Below are 26761 nucleotides of genomic sequence, written 5' to 3' on the forward strand. Positions count from 1 at the left end.
TTGTTTTCAGTTCTTTACTATTTTCCTGATTAAACATGATGCAAGGTGACTCATAAGCTTGACTGTCAAGATGAGAAACTGAGTGGCCTTGGGTGGTGTGATGTAACAGCCCTTCTTGGAAACCTAACTCCTGAGATACAAGGACTCCTCTGAGCAAGAACTGTGTCCTCATATCTTCCCAGCCCTCAGATTATGCCAAGAAAGATCCTCTGGGTTCAGCAGGTGCCCCAGAAGCCCTTTCTAACAAGGCCCAGCCATCCTGAAAGTTATCTGTTTGAGGATTTGGTTAATGACCTTGGTCAAGTTCTTCTAGGGGTGCCTTCTGTTGTCAGAGGAATTGTAATTGTAGCCTGCAATAGTCACTTCCATGAAGATGGATGTACTATGGATCAACTGAGAAGGCCTTGGAAGTAAAAAAAAAAAAAAAAAAAATGGCTGGTTCAATATGCCACGTTAGCAGGAGGAGTTCATTTCGGGTTTTACTTCAAAGCTAAGCAGTGCCAAGAGACTGCTGTCTTGCAGAAGGTGCATTATGTCAGTTTGGAGGTAGGACACTCATCTGCTAGTGTTCAAAAAGATGACCAGATTTCCAGAGACATCAATGGCTTCCTTTGCTAATATTACCATCTATTCCTTTGCTAATATTACCATCTGTTCTGAGTGGCTACTCAGAACAGCATATATCTTAAAAGTGAAACACTCTTAATGTGCAATATTGGCGAAAACAAACAAACATGAGCTTCCTTGGGCATTTATTGTGGTCAACTGGAATTCTGCCCAAGGTTATTATTAGATATCTTCCTGCTGGTCTCCATCCAAATGTAACATCCATGTCTTGCAAATTGATACTAGTCAGGTGTATTTAGCATGGAATCAATCAATTAGTTTCTTCGATTCTTTTAAGTTTGTTCTCTCACTACCCCTCCAACCCCATTTGCCAAATGCTAAACCCTTATGGAAGAAATAAACCTAAATCAAGTATGATAGGTAGTTTGTTGTATTTTAGTGATTCAGCATATAGAAATCAAAAGAGTGCATGTATACGTCCTCAATCAGGCAGTGAGGAAGATTTAAAGTATTTAGCAATGCAAACCTTTGGAAGAGAAGTGAGAGAAAACTCAGTCTCCTACCAATCCTTACCAACCTGTACCATCCCCTACCCATGGGATCCACAGTCAGCCAGGTGGTTAAGAAATTCCAGACACAGCAATGCACCAGGTGCTGTGGAGAGAAATAAAAGAAGTGAATCCAAAGCCCTTGCCCCTAAAGATCATTTCCATTTAATAGAAGGTAGTAGTTTGGTTTGTGGAAGTATGCCAGGATGCTGAAATCCCTTAAGAAAGCTTTTTTGTAAGTTTGATTTTAATATATTAGACTTTCTTAGAAGCTGTATTTTATCCATTGAGCAAAAGTACTTCTCAGCAGGGAGGACTGTGTTAACCCAATCCCCAAGTTAAGACAAGTCCCTGCATTTGAAGAAAAGATTTCACTTGCTCAACCCAATACATATTTTGGGACTTGGAAAGGATCAATCTAATTTTGAGCAGATCTTAAACCCCCATTGTGGGTGGCACATACTAGCCTAGAACTCTAGAACAGCTCTGCCCAGTAGAAACACAGCTTGAGCCACATGTATAATTGAAAATTTTCAAGTGGCCACAGTTTTAAAAGTTAAAAAATGTGTCTGGGTGTGGTGGCTTTCGCCTGTGATCCCAGCACTTTGGGAGGCCAAGGTGGGCAGATCACGAGGTCAAGAGATCAAGACCATCCTGGCCAACATGGTGAAACCCCATTTCTACTAAAAATACAAAAAATTAGCAGGGCATGGTGGCACACACCTGTAGTCCCAGCTACTCAGGAGGCTGAGGCAGGAGAATCGCTTTAACCCGGGAGACGGAGGTTGCAGTAGCCAAGATTGTGCCACTGCACTCCAACCTGGTGACAGAGTGAGACTCCATCTCAAAAAGTTAAAAAAACGTGAAATAATTATTTATGTATCCAAAATATTATGTCAGCATGCAATATGAAAATTATTGAGATCTTACATTATTTTCTTCATACTAAGGCTGAAATCCAATATGTATATTGTGTTTGCAACATATCTCAATTTGGACTAGCTAATTTCAAGTGCTCTAGCTACATGTGGCTTTAGAGGAAGCTTAGACACCTGCCCAGCTCTGTTAGGATCAGTTCAGAGGCCCTGCAAGGATCAACACTTTTCACGTTGCACAGTCCACATATACATATATGTAGTCATAACTAAAACTGAGCATCACTTTTCCTTACTTCATGTTTTACGCTCTTATACTTTCTGTGCTATTCTCTTATTCTATTTCAGTTAAGAGACTGTTGCAGTAATCTAGATGAGAGTTAATAAGTTTGAAGTTACAGAAGGACAGTGGGAAAGGATAGAACTAGATGGATATGGGAGATACTAAAGAGGTAAATATCCCAGGATTTGATAACTAAGTCTGAGTGTGGGGTAACTTCAATGAAAGATCAAGGGGCCAGGCATGGTGGCTCACGCCTGTAATCCCAGCACTTTGGGAGGCACGGCAGGCGGATCACTCGAGGTCAGGAGTTAGAGACTAGCTTGGGCCACATGAGGAGATCCTGTTTCTACTAAAAATACAAAAATTAGCTGGGCATGGTGGTGTGCTCCTATAATCCCAGCTACTTGGGAGGCTGAGGTAGGAGAATCACTTGAATTCGGGAGGTGGAGGTTGCAGTGAGCCAAGATCGTGCCACTGCACTCCAGCCTGGGTGACAGAGCGAGACTCTGTCTCAAAAAAAAAAAAAAAATCAAGGAAGGCACAGTTTTCTGCCTCCAGCTAGTGAGTGTCGTCATTGAGATGGGTGCACCAGGGAAGTAGAATTTGTGGGAGTTATGTCTGAGGTGCCATGGGGACTTCCACTTGGAGGTGTCTAGTTCATGTTTGGTTGGGGAACTCAGGAAAGAGTTCTGAGCTGGAGATGTAGATCTGGGAGACAGCCTGGAGGAGATGGAAGTGAAATTGGGGCAGTGAAATGGATGAGAGTGAAATTGAGTCAGTTTCTGGACTGAGAAGGAAGTGGATGGAATTGGTTGCCTAGGAAGAGTGCTCAGAGTAATCCCACTACAAGGCTAATTTTAGAAAGTAACTGACCCTGAGCCATCCTATCAGTCTCTTAGAGGGGGAAAATAGAAGAGTTGTAATTAAAACTATTAGAATCCTCCTTCTATTCATCTATCTCTACATGAAATCTGGTTAAGGTAATGTACTTTATCCCAGAATCTTCCCAGGTTGGAACTCTAAGGAAGACTACTTAAAGAGCCAATAGAAGAAGGATCATGAAAAGAAGACAGAGAGGTATTTCTCAAATAGCTGGGAAATCAAGGGACTAAAGGCAGGATAAGTTTCATGGAGGGAATCTCCAACAGAACCAAATGCAGTAGAGAGATCAAATGAGATAAAAAGGAAAAGTTTCCTTTGGATTTAGAAAGAAGAGGTCATTGGTGATGTTTCAGTGAAGTGGGAGCAGAGACTAGATGGCAGTAGATTGAGGAGCCTCTAGGTGGTACGGAAGTGGAAGCTTGACTGACAGAGGGGGCACATAGAATGTATAGTACCCAGAGGTAGATAAATCAGGGTTTAGGGTTACTAGAGACTAGCTTTTCCCCTTCCTTCTTTTGTTCCTTCCATCTTCCCTCCCTTCATTTTTCTTTCCTTTTATTTTTCATTCCTTTCATCCATCCAAGATGTCAAATCTTTTGGTTGGCTCATTCTTTTAAGATGGTAGCAACTGGTGCCTAAATATAAATGGGAAAGAGCTGGTGGGAGAGAAAAAGGGTAAAGGTGATGGGGACAACTGATGAAAGGAATGTCTCTTAGGCTGGACAGCTTGGGCTCCAGTGCACAAGTGGAAGGATTGGCTTCAGGGAGGAAAAAAAGACACCTCTCCCACTGTGGTGGTAAGGAAACTGGCAAGCTTGGTTTGGGTAACAATAAGTTATAAGAAGAAGGGTACTGAAAGTTGAAGGCCTCTCTATCTGATAGCCTCTGTTTTTCATTTATGAAGGTAGAAGCAAAATCATGATGGCTTATTTCTGGCTGGTGCAGAAGTATAATTCTGGGAGAGCCTGGGTAGTTGGGTCTAGCCCCAGGATATGTCCTCTTCTGAGTCCTCCAGGCTGTGGATAGGGAGAGTGGAAAGGCTGGGTTGGTGATGAGAGCAACCTTGTGGCCTTTGGGGCTCCACACCAATGCCCATCCAGCCAAATCTAGATCTGGCCAGGCAGAGCTGAACTAGCCTATAGTGAAAGGGCAGGGGGCTGGTAAGACAAATATGCTAAAGCCTGGTCTTGAACTGCCGGAGCCCACAGTCTTGTTCCAGTGTCAGTTTTGCCATTGAATTGTTGTGTGCACTTAAGCAAATCACTTTCCTCTCTGGACCGCATTCTGTCAGCCACAGTGGGTTGGATAGATCCTTAGACTGTGATTCTAGCTTTCATTGCCTTGGAAGTTAGTCTACTGCAGTATGTTCTGTTTGAGCTCATGCTTCTATCAAAAGTCAGGACTACCCCATTCCTCACCTCCTGTTGCTTTTATACATTTGGGGTAAAAACAGTTGCATGATTTTATGGTAAGACACACTGGCTAAATATGAATAACAAATGTTTACAAGCACTTTGGAATTTGATGTTGACGTTATACAAACCACTTCCATTGTCTTCTGATTTATTCTTCAGATGCTTCCTCAGGAAGGTTGAACACATTCCAAATCATATATGGAATGTTCTTTTCATTGTTAAGAGAAACCTGCATTGAATCTCTTCTTAATGTGAACAGTAGCCTCCTAATTTATCTATTTCATAATACAGAAGTTTGAAACATTGGGCCTTCTTTGAGGCATGGCAGTATGGCATTAAACTGTAGGGGCCTTTCTTAACCAATGCTATCCATCTAAGCTTGCTACTTGGGGCTAAAGTCCAGCAACGGGTCAGGCCATAGTCCCAAAACTCTTGCATCTTTAGTTGGTGCCCACACAAATCTTCTTAGTGACCCTTAGGGAAATAAATGTAGAAAAAGAGTTATTCCATCAGCTCACCGGGGGGAAGAATGAAAAGGAAAAAAGCAAGGAAGGTAGAAACAAACTAAGTCATTGCAAGCTAGGCCTATTTTCTTCCAATAATCTCCCAGGTAACAGCCTCTACCTTGCTAGGATCTGATTACCCGTTGCTGGCCTCAGACCATAGCATTATTGTTTTAACATTCCTACCTTCCTCTTTATCCCAGCGTGAACCAGGTTGTATGGGAGGCTGGGAAGCTGACCTTGCTTGGGGATAAAGAGACAGTTTAGTACTCAATGATCTTGAAGGCAGACTTGAAAACACAGTGATTAGAAAATAAAGCAGTGAGCCCTGGTAGTGTGCGCCTGTGTAATAATGTGCAGGGCCACACGAGGCTAGCCTATTGAGCAGAATTCATTTTCATATAATCTCCTCCCTCCCGCCAAAGTCTTTGACTTGGTGTTTTTGTTTTCTACTCAGTAATTCATGCATGCTGAACCTGACATCAGTCTAAAAGGATGCTGAGGGTTATTTAAACTGTCATTTAAGAAAAATAACAACAACAATAATAGGTGAATAGAAACATCATGCGTGATGTGTACAGCCTATTGCCAACCAAATGATGTTGAAAGCCCATTTCTGGTACATGCAGGCTTCTGTGTTTCATCTCTAGTGTACCTAATATTGACTGTAGGCACAGTCACATAATAATAAATTCTATTGTGCCTCCAAATTGTTTAGTTATAAGGTAATTGTTCTATATGGGATTTGAGGCTAGTGGTCTCACTCCTTTCTCTCCATGGGCAAGTCGGGGAATGGAACAACCATTCACAGTGCACACTGTATTGGGCACCATGTTGAATGCTCTATATGTATTATCTCATTTAACCAGACTGCAGACCCATGAAATAAGCATTACTATTCCTCATAAGTAAGGAAATAATCAATTTCCCAAAGATCTCTCTCTCTCTCCATATATATATATATATATATATATACACACTGAGAATTGTCTTGCCCTGTCACCCAGGCTGGAGTGCAGTGGTGTGATCTTAGCTCACTGGAACCTCTGCCTCCCAGGTTCAAGCAATTCTCCTGCCTCAGCCTCCAGAGTAGCTGAGATTACACATGCCCACCACCACGCCCGGCTAATTTTTGTATTTTTTTTAGTAGAGATGGGATTTCACCATGTTGGCCAGGATGGTCTTGAACTCCTGACCTCAAGTGATCCGCCTGCCTCGGCCTCCCAAAGTGCTAGGATTACAGGCGTGAGCCACCGCGCCTGGCCCCAAAGATCAAATATTAACTGATTAGGCTGGGAGTTGAAATTAGGTTTGTCTGACTTCTAAAGCCCCCTATTTCCATGACACATAGTTCTCAAACGTCAGTGAGCAGAGAATTGTCTGCTCAAGCTCCCAGGTGATTTGTAAGCAAGATGTGCTTAGATGCACTTTGAGAGATGCTTTATTTATCCCTCCCACTCATATCTTCTGTATTTGGGAACAGGAGTAGAAATAAATCAGATATCTATGTTCTTTGTAGTAAAACTAGAACTTCAAAGTAAATATTTTGACCCAGCAGTTCCATTCCTAAGAAATTTGTACATATGGCCACCAAAAAAACTAGTGTTAGGATGTTCTTAGCAGTGTTATTCATAATAACCCCAAACTGGAAACTATTCAAATGCCCAGCAGAAGCAGAATGGATAAAGAAATCGTAGTACATTCATACAATTTAATGCTATAGAGCAATGAGGTTGAAGAATCTACAACCACATGCAGGAATATGGATGAATCTCACAAATGTAACATTAAATGAAAGAAGCCAGATACAAAATAATAGTTACCACATGATTTCATTTCATAAAATATAAAGTAAAATAGCAAACCTCACCTTTGTTGTTAGAAATCAGCACAGTGACAGGAGCATGGGATGAATGCTGAAAGTATTAGGTTACTTGATGTGTGTGCTGTGTGTACTCAGCTTATGAAAGTCCACTGAGCCACACTTAGGATATATGTACTTTTTTTTTTTTTTGAGACAGAGTCTTGCTCTGTTACCCAGACTGGAGTGAAGTGGTGTGATCTTGGCTTACTGCAACCTCTGCCTCCCAGGTTTGAGCGATTCTCCTACCTCGGCCTCCCGAGTAGCTGGGATTACAGGTGTCTGCCACCATACCCAGCTAATTTTCGTATTTTCAGTAGAGACTGGGTTTCATCATGTTGCCCAGGCTGGTCTCGAAGTCCTTACCTCAGGTGATACACCTGCCTTGGCCTCCCAAAGTGCCCAGCTGATATGTATACTTTTCAATATGTGTATTATTCTTTAGTACAAAGTTGTTTTTTTTTTTTTTTTTTTTTTTTTTGAGACGGAGTTTCACTCTTGTTACCCAGGCTGGAGTGCAATGGTGCGATCTCGGCTCACCGCAACCTCCGCCTCCTGGGTTCAGGCAATTCTCCTGCCTCAGCCTCCTGAGTAGCTGGGATTACAGGCACGCGCCACCATGCCCGGCTAATTTTTGTATTTTTTAGTAGAGACGGGGTTTCACCTTGTTGACCAGGATGGTCTTGATCTCTTGACCTCGTGATCCACCCGCCTCGGCCTCCCAAAGTGATGGGATTATATAGTACAAAGTTTAAAGATATTATTATTCACAATAATGAAAAAAGGGAACACTCTATAACATATTTCCCATTTCCAAATAATTCTGGTGATCTAATAGATAACACTCGAAGGAATGGCATCAGATCCTACTTACAACTGTAGCTCTTGGCTGCTAACAGGACTTCAAAGTGCTCAGCCCTTCCAGGGGCCAGTATATCCAGCCCCAAAGAGAGCCTAGGTGAGCCCTTGAACGAAACACCTTATTTCTAGGATCAGTCCAGCCCTAGTCAGGTAATCTGTGAATTAAAATCCATGGTCCCCAATTGTGTAACTATGCCTGGCCTCACAGTCGGATAGGTTGTAGACTGAGAAGGAAACGGATGGAAATGGAAGAAGGAAATGGCATTGGTTAGGTAGCAAGAGTACCTCAGAATAATCCTGCTACAGGGTGAATTCTAGAAAATAGCTGACCCAGAGCCTTTGCATCAGGATGTGGGGCGGCGGCGGGGGGGCACGGTGGAAATAGAAAAGCTGTAATTAAAGCTGTTAGAATCCCCCCCTTTATCTGCCTATTGCTACAGTAAATCTGGTTACATTAATCTACTTTACCCCACAGTCTTCCAGGATGGAACCCCAAGGAACAACATTTAGAGAACCAATAGACAAAGAGTCAGGAAAAGAAGACAGACAGGTACTTCTCAAACAGGTGGGAGATCAGAGATCCAAGGGCAAAGCATCACCTTACTGGTCATTACAGTTTTCTTGTAAAATATTGTTTTTGTCAAAGAAATCATCTCCTTTGCAGAAAATATCATCTTTGGAACATCTTTCCTTTAGTGACTCAGAAAAAAAGAGATTTTATTATTGAAATAGAATCTAGCAAATACCTTAAGCTGAGACATGTTAGAAATATCTGTACTTCTATCCAAGTGTATTGCAAACCTCCCACACTGCATAATTTGTTCTAATGCTTGTTTCTTCCAATCTTCAACAATGTTTTCTATATGTCTTCTAAATATATTTGCTGACAAAGGAATGCATTTTAGTTTGACATCAGTTTTTTTTTTTCTACACATTAGAGCAGGTAGTTTTACTGTGGCATGAAGAACAGATGATTTTGCAGAGGTATGAGACTATTGTTTTTTCTCTGTTGAATTATGCAAACTCAAAAAGCCTTCTAAACATTTATCTTTTCATGTAACAGTATTTTGTGACATACTGTATTGAGTATCACATGACTCGAAACATTAAAACATTAAACATGAAAAAAATCATAGAGGTTTGTCTTCATGTTCTGGATGCTTCATTTTAAAATATGTTAATTACAGTAACTTCATACCATCATTAGCTAATATCTCAAGGTGAGGTTTCATGCTAATGGTAGCAGATATTTCTAATAGTCTTCTGTGTGATAATTTTCAATTCAGCTATCTTCTTGTCAGATCACATTGGGTTATTGATGTTCGTACCTGATAATGTGGCAGCTGCAGAACGTATACAGGGAGTAGAAGGGTCAGCTCTGCCATTTTCTTGTTGTTCACTTGTGCTTGCGTTATCTTTGCTTTCCCATTTCATTGCAGGAAATGTTTTAAGCTACCTGCTGATCTTACATGCATTGATTTAGTTAAAACTAGATAATGTAATCCACAAATACCTTTATCTAGGCTCAGGTGAACTGCAGTATATCGCAATAAGCTGAAAGCAAATGAAAAACTGCCAGGCGATGCAAGCCACCCAACTTTCACGTTCCCTTTAGGATACCTCATGTATTTGATGTTGACAGAGATGGGGCACCAGTGTAAATCCATATCTTAGAATTAGAAGGCCAGGTGTCATGGCTCATGCCTATAATCCCAACACTGGGATGCTGAGGCGGAAGCATTGCTTGAGCCTAGGAGTTCCAGACCATCCTGGGCAACATAGTAAGACACTATCTCTACAAAATTATTTTTTTAAATTAGATGAGCATGGTGGTAAGTGCCTGTAGTCCTAGGAGGCTGATGCAGGAGGATTGCTTGTGCTTAGGAGTTGGAGGCCACAGTGAGTGGTGATTGTGCCACTGCACTCCAACTTGGGTGACAGAGTAAGATCCTGTCTCCAAACAAACAAAAATAGATATTTTTCTTGGTTTTTGTGAAGCTTTTTTTTCCTTATTTTTTGACATGAAAAATAAATACATATACATTATCAAGAGGTTCTTGGAAACTGTAACTCTAAGCAAAATGATGTGGAATGAAACTGGTTTTACCATAGGCTAATTTCTATAAATAAGAGTTAAGTTCCTATGGCATATTTCTGGCCACAAAAAGTCACCAAACTTCTTTTTAAAATTTTTTATTGATTACATTATATTTGTTTTATTTCGTTGTTTTTGAGATGAAGTCTCGCTCTGTTGCCCAGACTGGAGCACAATGGTATGATCTCGGCTCAGTGCAATCTCCACCTCCTGGGTTCAAGAGATTCTCTCACCTCAGCCTCCAGAGTAGCTGGGCCTTCAGGCACATGCCACCATGCCTAGCTAATTTTTGTATTTTTCAGTAGAGATGGGGTTCACCGTGTTGGCCAGGCAGGTCTCAAATTCCTGACCTCAAGTGATCCACCTGCTTCAGCCTCCCAAAGTGCTGGGCTTACAGGTGTGAGCCACTGCACCCGGCTTTATTACATTATATTTGTACATACTTATGGGGTACATGTGAAATTTTGTTACCTGCATACATAGAATGTGTAATGATCAGGGTACTTAGGGTGTCTACCACCTTGTGTTTTTATCATTTCTATTTATTGAGAACATTTCAAATCTTCTTTTCTAACTTTTTTTTTGAGATGGAGTCTCACCCTGTCACCCAGGCTGGAGTGCAGTGGTACAATCTCAGCTTGGTGCAACCTACACCTCGCAGGTTCAAGCAATTCTCTTGCCTCAGACTCCCGAGTAGCTGGGATTACAGGCATGTGCCACCACACCAGGCTAATTTTTGTATTTTTAGTAGATACAGCATTTCACCATGTTGGGCAGGCTAGTCTCGAACTCCTGACCTCAGGTGATCCATGCCCCTCGGCTTCCCAAGGTGGTGGGATTACAAGTGTGAGCCTCCGGGCCTGGCCACTTTTCAAGCTATTTTGAAACATATAATACAATGTTGTTAACTATAATCACCCTACTCTGCTATCAAATGTTAGAACTTATTCCTTCTATCTAACTGTATGTTTGTACCCAGTAACCAACCTCTCTTCATCCCCAGCCCTGCTCACCCACACACCCTTCCCAGCCACTATCTCAATGACGGTGGTATCTACCATTCCACTGTCTACCTCCATAAGATAAACTTGTTTAGCTCCCACATGTGAGTGAGAACAATGCAATATTTGTCTTTCTGTACCTGGCTTAAGTGGCTCTGAAAAGAGCCTTTGGTTTTTGAAAGTAGAAGTTATTCACTTGGAGTTGGTGTACTTGGTGAGAGCCTTGGTGTTCTCAGACACAGTGTGCTTGGCCATCCGCCCTAGGCAGCAAGCACAAGCTGTATGGATCTCCCTGGAGGTGACTGTCGAGTACTTGTAATGCGTCAGGAATGATGTACCTGAAGATATTGACAAATGAGTTCATGATCATCATGGCTTTCAATGAGGTGCCAGAGTTGGGATGGACCTGCTTCAGTACCTTGTAAATGTATATAGAGTAGCTTTCCTTGTGGCTATGCTTGTGATTCTTGCCATCCTTCTTCTGGCTCTTGGTCACACCACCTTCTTGGCGTCCTTCTTTGGAGCAGAAACAGTGTTGGCTGGTTCAGGCATGTCACCACAAATCAATAACTATACTGAGAAAGAAGCCACTTCAACACCACCACACTTCTAAATAAAGACGAAAACACTCCTAGTATCATTCAACATTGAAATACATGTGAAATATATATATACATTTTAAAAAGACTAATAAAAACAAGATAATTATTTACCAGCTTATTCCAGTTCAGGGTAGTGGGTGACTGGGACCTATTCTGGCACCTCAGGGCACCTGGTTGGAACCAGACCTGGACAGGACACCATCCTATCGCAGGGCACACTCACAAATATACCACACTTACAACACTGGGACAATTTTTTTTTTTTGAGTCTCGCTCTGTTGCCCAGGCTGGAGTGGTGCAATCCCGGCTCACTGCAACCTCCCCTTCCTGGGTTCAGGCAATTCTTCTGACTCAGCCTCCTGAATAGCTGGGATTACAGGTGTGCGCCACCATGCCCAGCTAATTTTTGTATTTTTAGTAGAGACAGAGTTTCACCATGTTGGCCAGGCTGGTCTCGAACTCCTGACCTCAGGTGATTCACCTGCCTCAGCCTCCCAAAGTGCTAGAATTACAGGCGTGAGCCACTGTGCCCAGCCCACACTAGGACAACTTAAAGACACTAATGAACCTGATGTGTACATCTTTGGGATGTGGGAGGAAAACAGAGTACCCAGAGAAAACCCACACAGACATGGGGAGAATGTGAAAATCCCACACGCACGATGGCCCTGACCCAGAACCAAAATATATATTTTTTCTCATCAACGTTATAATGAAAGGACATTGAACAAAATGACGTTATTGGAGGATCTGCAGTATAAACACAAGTGTTGCTGTCTAATGGATTGTCTTGACCATCCCACATTAGAAAACATTGGTCTAGGTATTCTAAATCTTACACTTGGATCCAGCCAGCAGGGAGAAAGAACTGTATTTTCAGACTGCACGTTCATTTGACCCCTTGAAGAAAATCCTTTTTGGAACTGCTTTTTGGTGCTGGGGCTCTGCCTTGCATGGAAGGCACTATGGAGACAAACATGAAAAAACAAGACTGTCTCTACCAGGAGGCTGTTGTTGAGTGTGTCAGTACCGATGTCACTACAGCATCACCCAGCATGGCCTTTAAGGTGGCACCACGGGAGGAATTTCTCTCAGAACTCAGCATTAGGAAAACGCTGTGCTTTTCCTCAATAGCTATTTTGCTTTGTGCTTAAGGACAATATTAACTTTGTTTGCTTCTTTGCTGTGACTCTGCTGGGAGCTTAAAGCCATTACAAAATGGCTTTAAGTCTTACCTTTTAGAAATATAGAAGACTGTGATATGCATTTCTTTGGCGCTCATTTCACCCCAACCTTGAAAAAAACAAACATATTTCTCCTCACCCCAGATCGTGCAGCTATTATTTTAAACTTTCAAATTTTACTTTTTAAGTCACCTCAAGTCCTTTGAGGAAGGAGGTGGGATATGAAAATGATATAAGATTGTTATTGATGTCACTATAAACTCCTTAAGTTCAATTGCCTAAGAAAAAATTATTTAGAGCATGGAACTTTTATCTTCAGGTAAAGATTGTTTTCTATTGTTAATAGCATCTATGCATTTCATGAGTCTAAGAGGCTATTCATTGTAAGTTGCACTTCCATTTCAAAAGTGTTACAATGCAAAAAAATGGGCAACACTGATTTTAAGATAATATCTTTCGTAAGATCCCTCCTACTCTCAGAGATGTTAAAATGTGGGGAGAAATGTACATTTTAGAATCAATGAAATGTGGTTTTACTTATAGTACTATGAGTCTTCTTGCTATTTGAAATTCACTCACTGCTGTGAGGTTGGAAAGTGTCCACATGAGATGGAGTTATGTTTTATGAGTGGTCAGTGTTTTAAGGAGGCCTGTATCCCTAGGGCATAATAAAAATTCTGATCCCTGATCACCAGAAGGGCAGTATGTACTAGGCTGACCTAGATATGAGTGTTCAGGCACTGGTTTACTGGTTTAAAAAAATGAACTTATTATGTGGGAACTCTAAATAAAGTCTGAAAATGTGTGTTTTGTTTTTTGTTTATTTTTTGAGACAGCGTCTCACTCTGTCACCCAGGCTGGAGTGCAGTGGCATGCAATCACAGCTCATTGCAGCCTTGTCCTCCCAGGACCAAGCGATCCTCCGACCTCAGCCTCTAGAGCAGCTGGGACTACAGGCGTGCTCCACCATGTCCGGCTAATTTTTCATATTTGGTGGGTTTTGCCATGTTGCCCAGGCTGCTCTCGAACTCCTGAACTCAGGTGATCTGCCTGCCTCTGCCTCCCAATGAGCTGGGATTACAAGCGTGAGCTACTGCACCCAGCCTGGAAAATGTGTTTTTTAAAGATATTTAAGATAATTTTTGAACTGTGCCTTTGTTTTGCTTTTAACCAACTTCAAAATACTTATTCTCAACAGTAGAAAAATGGGCAAAGGACAGATTATTCTCTGAGGAAAATAGAAATGGCTAATAAACATTTGAAAAATGTTCAGTCTTTTTATAATCAAAATAATGCAAATTGAAGCAGCATGATACCGTTTTTTGGTCTATAAAATTGACAAAGATAATACTCAATGCCAGTGAGATGGCAGCAAGATAGGTGCTTTCATATATTGTAATGTGAGTAAAAATGATACAGCTTTTGTAGGAGGTAATTTACCAATACATGTTGAAATGTTCTTCAAATATTTATCTTTAAAATGTTCATACCCCTGATCTAAGTAATTCAGTTTCTAGGCATCTATCATAAGGAAATTATCAGAGGTTCAGAATTATGTTTAGAATGTTATTTATATTAGTAAAATATAAATCATTTAATATTCAATGATAGAGAAGTATTTAAATTAAGGTTCTTTTTCAGTGAAATGTTTTACAGCTATCAAAATTAGTGAGGTTGAAAACTAATTAACATGATAAGGTAATCATAATATATGGAGTGAAAAAAAACTGTCTATCCAACAAGATTCCAAAGTTGTTAACATGTATATGTGACATACCAGAAAGCCTGAAATGAAATATAGAAAAAGTTAACTATGGCTGTCTCTGGGAAGTAGGAAAAATTATTGGTGACTTTTGTTTTCCTCTCTTAACTTTCCTAAATATTCTATAATATATATTATGATGATAAGAAAAAGCTATGAAAGATGGACAAACGTATTCATTTTATTGAGTTTAAATCCTGTATTTGTCTTTATCAATAATCATTCTCTCTCCTGTGACTTTAAATTCCTCCATTCAACAAATATTTAGGGACCTTCTATATGCCAGGTACTGCCCTGGAGAATAGGGATACAGCAATGAGTAGACAGACCAAGTCCTTGCTTTCTTAGAGCTTCCCTAATAGCAGGGAGAGACTGAGCCGAAATATACAATGTTTCCTCATCTGATGACCTGGACCTCTTTTCTACCTGCATCCATGCCCTTAGCTGAATGAGCGAATCTAGTCTAATGGCTTTATATATCATATACTCTGTCAGTTTCTAAACCTCCAGCTCTAGCTTAGTCCTTTCTTCCAAACACTAGACTTGTACATCCAACTGTCTACCTGACATCTCCACTTGGAGATCTCATAGGTGTGGTAAACAGAATCTGTGAGAATGGAATTGTTACTTTCCCCATCCTTGTCGTCCCTCCCACCCCCAGACCTACTTTTCCAGTGTTTTTCCTCTCCTAGAAAATGGCAATGCCTCTTTCCAGGTCTTCAGACCAGTAACTTTGGAATTATCCTGACTCCTCTCATTCTTTCACACCCTACATCCAATCTATTTCAGATTTTATATATCCAAAATCTGTCCAGAATCTCACCACTTCTTACCACCTCCACTGCTTTCACCCTGACCCCTGCCTCTGTTTTCTTTTGCCTGATTATTATACTAGACCCCTCAGTGGCTTTCTTGTTTCTACCTTTGACCTCTTACAGTTTATTCTCAACACGTTAGCCAGGTGGTCCTGTTAAAGCTAAGCCAGATCATTGTCATGCCTTGTTCCTTTGATGCCCAGCACTTTGGGAAGCTGAGGTGGGTGGATCACCTGAGGTCAGGGTCAGCATGGCGAAACCCTGTCTCTACTAAAAATACAAAAATTAGCCGGGTGTGGTGGCGCATGCCTGTAATCCCAGCTAGTTGGGAGGTTGGGTCAGGAGAATCGCTTGAACCTGGGAGGCGGAGGTTGTAGTGAGCCAAGACTGTGCCACTGCACTCCAGCCTGGGTAACAGAGTGAGACTCCACCTCAAAAATAAAACAAAACGAAACAACGCTCTGATGACCCTCATCTCCCTAGAGTGAAAGCCAGTCTACACCGTCCTAAAAGGCTCACGCGACGGGTGCCTCCCATCTCCTTTCTTCCTGCCTTACCTCCGACTACATCTTTTCTTTTTTGCTTGCTTTCTCCAAGCATACTGTCCTTCTAGTTATTCCTGGAAGAAGCCAGGCATGTTCCTGTCTCATGGCCTTTGCCCTAGCTGTTGTCTCTGCCGGGAATGCTCTTTCTCCACGTGGCTTACTTGATCCTTTATATATTGACACATGCATCAACTTCTCTGACTATCGTATTTACAGCTATACCCCCAACACTCCCTATTCCCTTTCCTTGCCTTATTTTTTTCTATAGCACTTAATCACCCTTTAACTAAAATACTACTATTTTATGTGCTTTTTTGTTGCTTGTTTATTATCTTTAAGTGTTATGAGGGCAAAATATTTTGTTTTGTTTTGTTCCCTGATGTATCCTCAGAAGCCAGAACAATGCCTGGCACACAGGAAGGATTCAAACAGTGTTTGTCAGATGTTGGAAAATGAATTATGGGTAGATACTATGAAAGTAATTGGCCGGGTGCGGTGGCTCATGCCTGTAATCCCAGCACTTTGGGAAGCTGAGGCATGTGGATCACAAGTTCAGGAGATCGAGACCATCCCAGCTATCAAGGTGAAACCCTGTCTCTACTAAAAATACAAAAAATTAGCCGGACGTGGTGGCGGGCACCTATAGTCCCAGCTACTTGGGAGGCTGAGGCAGGAGAATCACTTGAACCCCTGGGAGGCGGAGGTTGCAGTGATACAAGATCACACCACTGCACTCCAGCCTGGGCCACAGAGCGAGACTTCATCTCAACAACAACAAAAAAAAAGGGCCTGGCACAGTGGCTCACGCCTGCAATCCCAGCACTTTGGGAGACTGAGGCAGGTGGATCACCTGAGGTCAGGAGTTCAAGACCAGCCTGGCTACATGGTGAAACCCGTTTCTACTAAAAATATAAAAATTAGCTGGATGTGGTGGCAGGCACCTGTAATCCCAGCTACTCAGGAGGCTGAGGAAGGAGAATCGCTTGAACCCAGGAGGCGGAGGTTGCAGTGAGCCAAGATCGTGCCACTGTACTTCAGCCTGAGCAGCAACAAAGAGAGAAACTCCATTTCAAACAAAAAAGAAAGTAATTTAAAAATGTTTAAAAGCTCAAATGAGTTTTAAATATCCCATATACCTGGGAAGCATATCATTTAACAGTTGATTTTTGGATAATAGTTTTTATTTTTCAAAATACTCTTTTCTTAATAGAGACCTCCCTCCCCAACCCCTGCCACATTTGGGACACCTGAGCCTTTATTAAATTTTCTGCATCTCTGAATTCAAAGGAGAGGAGATATTTCTTTAAATTTTTTTTTTTTTTGCATTATGAACATCGCATGAATGCATTCTCATTTTCAAAATAAAACAAAATGACAGACATATATGGAATAAACAATGAAATCCCTTCATCTCTTCTCCCAGAATATTATCTTCTTCCCAAGAGTAACCCCAATTAACAATTCAATGTGTATCATTCCAGGCCAGTGCTGTCCAGTAGATCTTTCTGTGATGATAGAAATGTTCTATAATCTGCACTTCCCAATATAGTACCCAGTAGTCACATGGGTTATTGAGCACCTGAAATGTGGCTAATGTGAACGACAAACTGCTTTTAATTTTATTCAAGTTTAATTAATTATAATTTGAATTTAAATAGCCACATGTGACTAATGGCTACCATATTAGCACAGTTCTAAACTATTTCTTTTTTTTTTTCTTTTTTGAGACAGAGTTTCACTCTTGTTACCCAGGCTGGAGTGCAGTGGCGCGATTTCATCTCACTGCAACCTCCACCTCCTGGGTTCAAGTGATTCTCCTTCCTCAGCCTCCTGAGTAGCTGGGATTACAGGCGCCACCAGACCAGGCTAATTTTTGTATTTTTAGTAGAGATGGGGTTTCGCCATGTTGGCCAGGCTGGTCTTCAACTACTGACCTTAGGCGATCCACGTGCCTCGGCCTCCCAAAGTGCTGGGATTACAGGCATGAGCCACCTTGCCTGGACCTAAACTATTTCTACACAATTACCTCTCTCTCTTTTATTCTCTCTCTCTTTTTACTAAAAGTGATATCATACTAGATAACATGTATACATACGTATTATACATACTGCTTTGTGACTTGCTTTTTGCATTCAACAAAATGTCTTAGATATCATTCCCAGTCAGTACATATTTAACTGTCTTGCTGTTTTCAATGGTGCCTGTTACTTATAACATATACTAAATGAAAAATGGATATTTATTGGTGCTGAACCACATCATGGGCCTTTTTTTATTCTTTCAGTGATATTTATTGGTGAAGACTTTGCACCAGCTGCCTGATTTAAGAGTCTACATAATCAGTTACACAGTCTAAGAATCCAGTGATTCGTGTGTGTTGGGCTCATAGTCAACTATATTATCTGTTTTTTTCTGTCTTCTCTGTCTTCAAAAGACCAAGATATTTTGATTCCACAATAAATAAGGCTTTAAAAATTTGTTCAGAAACCAGTAAATATAAACCTAACAGTATGAGGTTGCTGGATGACATTTTGTGATGTCTTTTTGGAATTCTGAATTTTTGGTTCTTTTTTTTTTTTTTTTTGAGATGGAGTCTCGCTCTGTTGCCCACGCTGGAGTGCAGTGGCACCATCTCGGCTCACTGCAACCTCCGCCTCCCAGGTTCAGGCAATTCTCCTGCTTCAGCCTTCTGAGTAGCTGGGACTACAGGTGCCCGCCACTATGCCTAGCTAATTTTTGTAGTTTTAGTAGAGACGGGGTTTCACTGTGTTGGCCAGACCTCGAACTCCTGACCTTGTGATATGCCTCTCTTGGCCTCCCAAAGTGCTGGGATTATAGGCATGAGCTACCACGCCTGGCCTCTGAATTTGTGGTTCTAAAGCTGTTGAGTTTCATGGGAAAAGGCCTACCTGGAAGTAGATTCTTTCTGAAGTCCTGTTCTTATCTTTTTTTACATATCCTGATTAAAATGTTCTGTCTTTGTAAAAGTCTTTTCTACTAGAGACATTTCTTGAGATGGTTATAACTGTAGTAACTCTGGGTAATTCACTTTCCAATTGATCTCTGTGCTTCTAACATACCTCATCAGCATTTTCTAGCTAATGTTTGAGCCTGACAAACTGTTATAGATACTGTATAAACCAAGGCTCTGTCAAGACACAGATGGCTCAGTCTAAAGGTGAAATTTAAAGAGTTTAATAAAGGGAGTAGTTATAAAGGTATGGGTGAGGTTTAAGGAAACCTCAAGGAATAGTATAGTATCCTTGGCCTAGAAACAATGGAGGGTTGCCATCCTCCAGGCTGGAAGGGGCAAGGGGTGAGCGTGGTTACCACAGCCTCACACAGACAGCTTTATAAAGAGGGCCCCCCTCAGACAGAACCAACACACTGCTTCCTAGCAGAGAGGAAGCCAGGGAGACAGATACCCTGAGCTCACTCTTGTCCTGCCCTTCACTGTTTCCCATGCTTCCCAACCCAACTGGAAGCAGGAGGCAGAGATCCCATTGGCGCAGTCCACTGGGGAAGCCATACAGAAAAAAGTAGAGGAAAAGCATAGAGAAGGGTAGAAAGAGAGTGGATTCTGGAGAGGCAAAAGGGAAGATATTTATCACCCACACATTCTTTTAGTTAATCCTCACAACCGCTTATCCTCCTTTTTGACAGGTTAAGAACCAGCAATTTTCTAAAAATCAAATGTAAAAATAGGAAAGGGATATTAAATAATGGCGGTAGGATTTGAACTCAGGCCTGTCTGACTGGATTGCCCCACTGGAGTTAAGAATAGCTTAGCTTAAACAAGCAACTTGGGTGTTGGCCTATCAGCACCAGCAGTACTGTGCTAAGTTCTGATTGGTTGATTAGCTTGTTGTCTGATCAGTTGTCAGTGATGTACATTGCATAAGTGCAGGTTCTAGCAACCATTTTTTTGCACTTAAGTAATATTTGCATTGTCCATTGTCCAGTACCTAAAAGCCTTTGTTTTAAGTAAATATTTGACAATGTCCAACTGAAGAGATTCTATACATGAAATGCCCAACATATAATGTCTTCTCCTTTAAAAGCCTGATGAAATATGGCTTTGGCATGATTCTATGGTATAGTTTAGTTTATATAACCAGAACTTCTGTGACAAATAGGTAACAGACTCACCTTGTAATGACTGAGTATTCTGAAATCTTTAATTAAGTAGAAAGAAGTTTTATTGCAACCTAGCTCCGAGTCTGTGGTCTGGCAAGGCCATTGCATATGTGAGGTCCAGGGCACTGGGCCACGGCTTCTTAACCCTTTATGATTCTTGCCATCTTCTGCTAAACATAAAAATCTCATGTGCCAACCGAACGCCACATTTGGAATAGGCCTCTCAGGAGGGGCATAGTCTATCTTCTGATGATCTTCACCAGTTCAGAAGCTTAGTTTCTATGCTTTACATGCTCAAAAGAGTAGTGTTGTTCCCCAAATATGAAATTATTTAAAACTGAACATGCCTTTTCAAACTAATACCTTCTCCCATCCTAAAAGGGTCATTCTTCACTTTGGAAGATTGCTACTGCAAAGCCAATTCTGTTCCTACCTTTCTTAACTCTCTCCTCCATTTCTCTACCCTCCAAACACCTAGCATCATATTAAGCATATATCATGTGCTAATAAACACTACAAAATGTGATCTGGCTAATTTAAAGTCTAACCTGAGGCTTGCAAATAACGACAAGTAAGTCATTTGACCTGCTTCACTAAGTCTGGGCAAAAATATGGTTACATGCTTTTATTTCTTCAGTTAGTTGTTCGAGTCCCCCCGCCACTTCTCTATCAGAAAATCATGTATCTCCTTTTTGAATTTTCTCCATCCCTATTGCCTAAAAATCCTAAGGGTTTCCTTAGCTCACAGGGAGCCAAAAAGGTAACTGAGTTTGAGGGATCTACCACTGCTGGTGCTTCTTGCTGTCACTTGGTGTCACCTTGAAGACAGGTGCAATACAGTTCAGTGAAGATAATATCTACCTCACAGAGTTGTAGAAATTAAGTGAGCAAATACATTTAAAGTGGTTAGCATATCGATGGCTACATGGCACTAAGTAGGTACTCAAAGATTTAGCTCTTATGTTGTTTTATGTAGGGTCTAGACCAGAGGATCCCTGGAAGCCTCTCAGCTTTGGCGAATGGTGAAGTTAGCTCAGTCCCTGCCCCTCCCAGAAGCCTTTATCTTACCCACATTGTCCTGAAGTTGATCTGCCTCTAGTATATGGAAGAGGCAGAATCTAAGGAGTAGAGAAGTTTTTATAAAGCAAATGATTTGTTCTGGCTCAGAGAAGGAGGGTTTTTTTTTTAATTGTAATCTGAGGTTTTTGGACTGAAAAAATATTGTCTCAGGTCACAGGGCTGGTTGGTAGTAGCTGGGCCTTAACTAAAGTCTTCCTTAATGTAGAGCTTGATGAACTCAAGAAGTATCCTGCTGTGCTTTAGAAAGCAACGCTCTGGAGAGCAAGGCTGTGGCTCATTTATTTTTACTTAATTCCTATTCTGAGCACATTGCATTGTACATAACAAGAAATAGCCCTTCTCCATATCAACTGCTGTTAAAGATAATCACCTGTGCACACGTGCAAACCCAAGCACATTCACACACTTAGGAATCCTCTCTGCCTTCCATCTCTTTGGTTCTCCTTCTTCTCTACTTTTAGGCCATAATAATTAAGAACAAAATGCACAGTGCATAGAAACCTTTTCTTCCCCTTTGAGTAACTATTGTTAGTTTACAACTTTCCCTATCTCTGTTTTAATTACCAGATTTCACACCCTCAGGAATACACTGTTCTTAGAAAATGGCAACACCTTATTTCTTCTTTAATAAACTTTGTGACTAGCACATAAAAGATCTCCAAATAGTAATTTATTTTAGGTCATGTGAAAAAGGTTCATTGCCCACATATATTAAAAAGTAATGAATCATTAATATAAGCTAATTCTGCTTGCCAATCCATTTACCCATTTGAATTGTGTGCTAGAAGTCCTTTCATAAGTCAATTTGTGGCTGGGCATGGTGGTGCATGCCTGTAATCCCAGCTACTTGGGAGGCTGAGGCAGGAGAATTGCTTGAACCCAGGAGATGGAGGTTGCAGTGAGCCGAGATCACACCATTGGCCTCCAACCTGGGAAACAGAGTGAGGCTCTGTCTCAAAAAAATAAATAAAAAATAAAAATAAGTCAATTTGGCCTGGCGCGGTGGCTCATGCCTGTAATCCCAGCATTTTGGGAGGCCGAGGCGGGTGGATCATGAGGTCAAGAGATCGAGACCATCCTGGTCAACATGGTGAAACCCCATCTCTACTAAAAATACAAAAAATTAGCTGCGCACGGTGGCGTGTGCCTGTAATCCCAGCTACTCGGGAGGCTGAGGCAGGAGAATTGCCTGAACCCAGGAGTCAGAGGTTGCGGTGAGCAGAGATCGCGCCATTGCACTCCAGCCTGGGTAACAAGAGCGAAACTCCGTCTCAAAAAAAAAAAAAAGAAAAAAAAAAAGAAGTCAATTTGCTTGTTTCTATGGGTAACTATATTATCCATTATTATTCATATTATGTATAATAGTGATAATAATAACAGTAATAACAGCTACAGTTTATTGAGTACCAGGAATGTTACACATATTATCTCTGCTTTTCACAACAGCCTTGCAAGATGAATAGCCCATTTTACAGATGAAACTGAGGTTCAAATAAGTTAAGGAACTTGCTTTTAAGCACACAAAGTCAAAAGTATTTCTTGCCTGAAGTATAGCTTCTCCTGAAGTGGTAGTTGTGGGCCACTCATGACTTTCCTTACTACATCTGTTGGGCCCCAGGGTGGGTGCCTGACCCAATGCCAACCGATCCTGGTTATGGCCTGATTTGAAAAGATGAACTTGGCCAATCAGATTCTCCCTTAGGAATTTGAATTGGGAAACATGGAAAGAGGCAATAAGTTGGTAGGAGCAGGAGCTAGGGCTGAAGGGCACAATGGAAAGTTGTTAAAGGAGTGTTGTAAAGGGAGACTGAGGAGGCCATGATGGGCTGGCCATAGCAGAGCTGAAGCTGTGGAGCAGTGGAAGGCAGGCAGTGGCTTTAATGTAGTGGAAGGAAATACAGTCAATGGGGGTAGGACAGAAAGGATCACGTGTACAGAGCAGCCAAGTTGGTGCAGAGCACTCTGACACTCTGGGGCCATGTTCTGCCCCTTTCTTCCTTTTCCGCAGTTTCTGTTCCAGGGTAGTCTTAAAAGAAATCCTCCATCCTTTGAGCTAATGTTAGTGAATGTCAGTTCCTTTCAACCAGAAGAGCCAAATTCAAATACATGGCCAGTAAGTGCTGGAGAGGGGATCTGAACCCCGGTTTTGTGGCTACAGAGTTTCTGTTCTTGTCACTGCACCTCTTTGCCACATTACAAATGCCACTGTGGTTTACCATAGCCTACAAGGTCAACATAATGTATCTGAAAAAGAACCAGTAGTGAACCCAAGTTTCCTAAATCCTTGTCCCAAGTCTTGGTTTGCTTCCAAAGCCCTGAAGGAGAAGGTGAGGGCTAAGAAAATCTCATAACTGGGACGTCTCCAGACAACATTGAGCTTCTAGGGTGGAAGGGACTGCAATGAGTAGAGGGAAGGGGATGGGGAGGGCTCAGTTCTCATCAGTGCAGAGAATGGGGCTCCCCAAGGGCAGAGATTATTGGTCTTATCCCTGCTTCTATCCCCAGATTCCAACATAGTGCCTGCAACATATTTGAATGAGTGAGCGAATGGATAAATAAATGGCAGAAGTGAGTCACAGCCCCTGTCCAAATGTGTGGATCATTTTTCAGTCTAGTGTTCCTAAGTTAAGGAACACATCTTAAACTGTCTCCATCTCTAAGAAACAATTCATGTAGTGCTGTGAATAACGTTTACAGTGACTAATCAGCTTTAGCTTTACCAATCACAAAGATGAAGTATTGGTGACTGTATTCATGGCCCAGTTCAAAGACTACAAATGGGCAACTCTGGACTGCATTTGCCTTGTTTACGAAAACACCGCTTGCTTTGTCTTCATCTATCATCTGAAGAGAGTGACGTTTTCATTTTAAGAGGCTGACTAAAAAATGCAAGGCCACTTCCTGGGCAGGTTTCCAAGTGACTACATCTTTCTCACAGCATTCCCCAGAGCCTCAGCCCAAGCTGCCTGGGGCGGGGCCTCTAGCCGCTGGTCGCTGTTGAAGCTACCACAGGAGAAGTCATCTGCAGCCTGCCCAAATTGCTGTGCTTTTAGACCTTCCAAAGGCACAGATAACAGCTTTGGCCTTTGCATCAAAAGAGACATCAGAGTTTGTCATTGTCCAAGCTGGTGTGTGTGAAATACAGGCGATGTCACGCCACACTTCTGAGTATGGCATTCTTTCCAGCCGAGTCTCCTGGGTGTGGGTGAGTGTAAATGTTTGAAGACTGCCCTCGTTGGTTGTGAAATGTTTGAAGCTGGGTGTTGTGACTTTCCAAGGGCATGACTTGGCATATTTCTTAACACTAATGAGCCTCAGTTTCCTTTTTGTGAAGTAGAGATAGTATTATCCTATACTCTAGAAGTACAGAAGTATCTATTCATCACAGGGAGCTGTGAAGCCTAAAAGAGATAACACCAGAGTATCTCATCTGGTACCTGGCATAGTATAGACACTGAAGAGCTTTTATTATTTCTGAAGCATCAGTAGAAAACAAACAAGAAGGTTTCAGTGATGATGCCCTATTTTTATTTCTAACAGTACAGTATTTCTCTGAAAGACTCAGTGGATATATTTGACTTCTTAATCATACCTGTGTAGCCAACAGAAACAAAACTTCAGAGGAAGTTAGTGCCAAAGGAAAGTTTGTTAGACTGTACTCCCTTTCTTTTTCTACCTTCTAGACCCTGACGGCACCTGCTCCATTTGCTGATGAAACCAACTGCCAGTGCCAAGCACCCCATGAAAAACTGACCATTGCTCAGGCCCGCTTAGGAACACCAGGTGAGGCTGTACTCCTTTTTCTCAAATGGGCCCTGGCTTGACATTTAAAGTATCAGAAACGGGCAGGGCATAGTGGCTCATGCCTGTAATCCCAGCACTTTGGGAGGCTGAGGTGGGCGGATCACCTTGAGGTCAGGAGTTTGAGACCAGCCTGACCAACATGGGGAAACCCCATCTCTACTAAAAATACAAAAATTAGTCAGGCATGGTGGGGCATGCCTGTAGTACCAGCTACTCACTTTGGGAGGCTGAGGTGGGAGGACTGCTTGAACCCAGGAGGTGGAGGTTGCAGTAAGCCAAGATTGTGCCACTGCATTCCAGCCTGGGTGACAGAGCAAGACTCTGTTTCAAAAAAAAAAAAAAAGTATCAGAAAGGCCCAACATTATTTGTACAGCACTTGCTTTCAGTCAGAGAGTTGAATTTAGAGATTATAACACAGTGCAAGAAGGGTAAACACTAGCAGTGATAAACCACACCAACCATAGGAGCCAAGAAAAAAAAGATTCATCCGAATACGGGGAGTTTGAGCCTCAGCTTTGTCACCTGTTCGTTCTACAACCTAGGGCAAGTCACTAGAAAGATCTGAATCTGTTTCCTCACAACAGGGACAACAATACCTACCTCAAAGTTTCTGTGATAACTAGACTCTTTGAAAGTACCCAAGCATTTTAAAAACATGAAGGCATATACAAACCTAAGCTAGTAAAATTATTAACATTAAAAGTCTGCATTTTAAAAAAGTTTCAAATGTGCCTTAAAAAGAGTGGGTTGTGCTATAGAAGTTTGTTCATTCATTCATCTCTAAAGCATTATGCCAGAAGATGGATAGGGAAGATATTTGGAAAGAATTATAAGGTACCATATCTCTGTTTTTCAAGAGTTTTCATGATAAAGAGACAAGACAACTAGATGTGAAATAAAAAACACTAGTAGCATGTGTGCACGTGCTTAGGGGTTAAATCCTGCAAACAGATGATAATTGATTCTTAGAGAATGGTAGACTCATTTGGCCTGAGTGGTCAGGCAAGACTTCCGGGAGAGAGCAGAACAGACCTTTTAGGAGAAGTGAGATTTGGACTGTGTGGGCAGAAAATGTAAAGGTATTGCAGGCAGGTGGAAGAGGAATAATGAAGACACAGAAATTGCTTCAAGAGTAGTAAGCAATTTACCTGTTTGTGGCACTGTCTTGAGTGTGCCCTCAAAAAAAACAAAACAGCAGAATTTGGTATCTGATAGTGCTCTTCAAAATTATAGTTTTCTGTTTGCTTTTTTGTTTTTGTATTTTTAGTAGAGCTGGTTTCGCCATGTTGGCCAGGCTGGTCTTGAACTCCTGACCTCAAGTGATCCACCCATCTCAGCCTCCCAAAGTACTGGGGTTACAGGCGTCAGCCACTGTGCCTGGCCTAGATTATAGTTATAACTGGACTCTCTTACCGTCTCCTACACTAGCCATATTTTGTGACACAATAAAATTGCCTACAATATGTTTTACAAGTTTAGAATTGCCCAAACAGGGGCTGGGGTACAAATTCTAGAAGAGGTAATGACAAACCCTGCCCATAGCTGTCAGCTTTTTGACCTTGTTTGTGGGGTCAGAGGGGTGATGAAACCTCAAGAGAAAGAACAGAAAAAAAGCAAAAAAGCCATCAGAATTGGCACCTTTGGTCTTAGTTAGTCCAGCTGTGAAGCTATGAACATACACAGTGTTGTATGTATTCTGATACATGGAGAATCATTCTTCTGTCTTGACATAAAGGAAAAGTCCAGGAGATTGTTTCATAAGTTCCTTTTCATTAAAACTGCCTTTTTTTCTTTTCTTTTTCTTTTTTTGAGACAGGTTCTCACTCTGTCACCCAGGCTAGAGTGCAGTGGTGTAATCACAGCTCACTGCAGTCTTAACCTCCCAGGCTCAAGCAATCCTCCCACTTCAGCCTCCCAAGTAGCTTAGATCACAGGCATGT

At 41.6% G+C, this 26761-nt stretch overlaps 2 protein-coding genes across 7 annotated transcripts in view; one reads left to right on the forward strand and one right to left on the reverse strand.

Annotated features, from left to right (window-relative positions):
* PCYT1B (phosphate cytidylyltransferase 1B, choline) overlaps positions 1-26761 on the forward strand; it is a 108369-nt gene that overhangs the window by 28892 nt on the left and 52716 nt on the right. For 2 of the 4 annotated variants that reach the window (XM_012448850.3, XM_012448849.2), the window contains exon 2: positions 24700-24799. The exons of 1 other annotated variant lie outside the window; for it this stretch is intronic. In XM_012448850.3, coding sequence (XP_012304273.1) covers positions 24700-24799 — 100 coding nt within the window. Of the gene's footprint in view, positions 1-24027; positions 24222-24699; positions 24800-26761 lie in introns of those variants that run through there. One more of the 4 variants, XM_012448851.3, reaches the window with a different exon arrangement.
* Positions 1-26761, reverse strand: part of PDK3 (pyruvate dehydrogenase kinase 3) — a 217004-nt gene that overhangs the window by 24761 nt on the left and 165482 nt on the right. Inside the window, exon 12 of one of the 3 annotated variants that reach the window (XM_064364438.1) lies at positions 440-1221. The exons of the other annotated variants lie outside the window; for them this stretch is intronic. Coding sequence (XP_064220508.1) covers positions 1188-1221 — 34 coding nt within the window. The 3' untranslated portion in view covers positions 440-1187. Of the gene's footprint in view, positions 1-439; positions 1222-26761 lie in introns of those variants that run through there. 3 annotated transcript variants of the gene reach the window in all.

Source organism: Aotus nancymaae, unplaced genomic scaffold, assembly GCF_030222135.1.
Source record: "Aotus nancymaae isolate 86718 unplaced genomic scaffold, 86718_ANA_hifiasm-v0.15.2.pri h1tg000058l, whole genome shotgun sequence".
In the NCBI taxonomy this organism is placed as follows: domain Eukaryota; kingdom Metazoa; phylum Chordata; class Mammalia; order Primates; family Aotidae; genus Aotus; species Aotus nancymaae.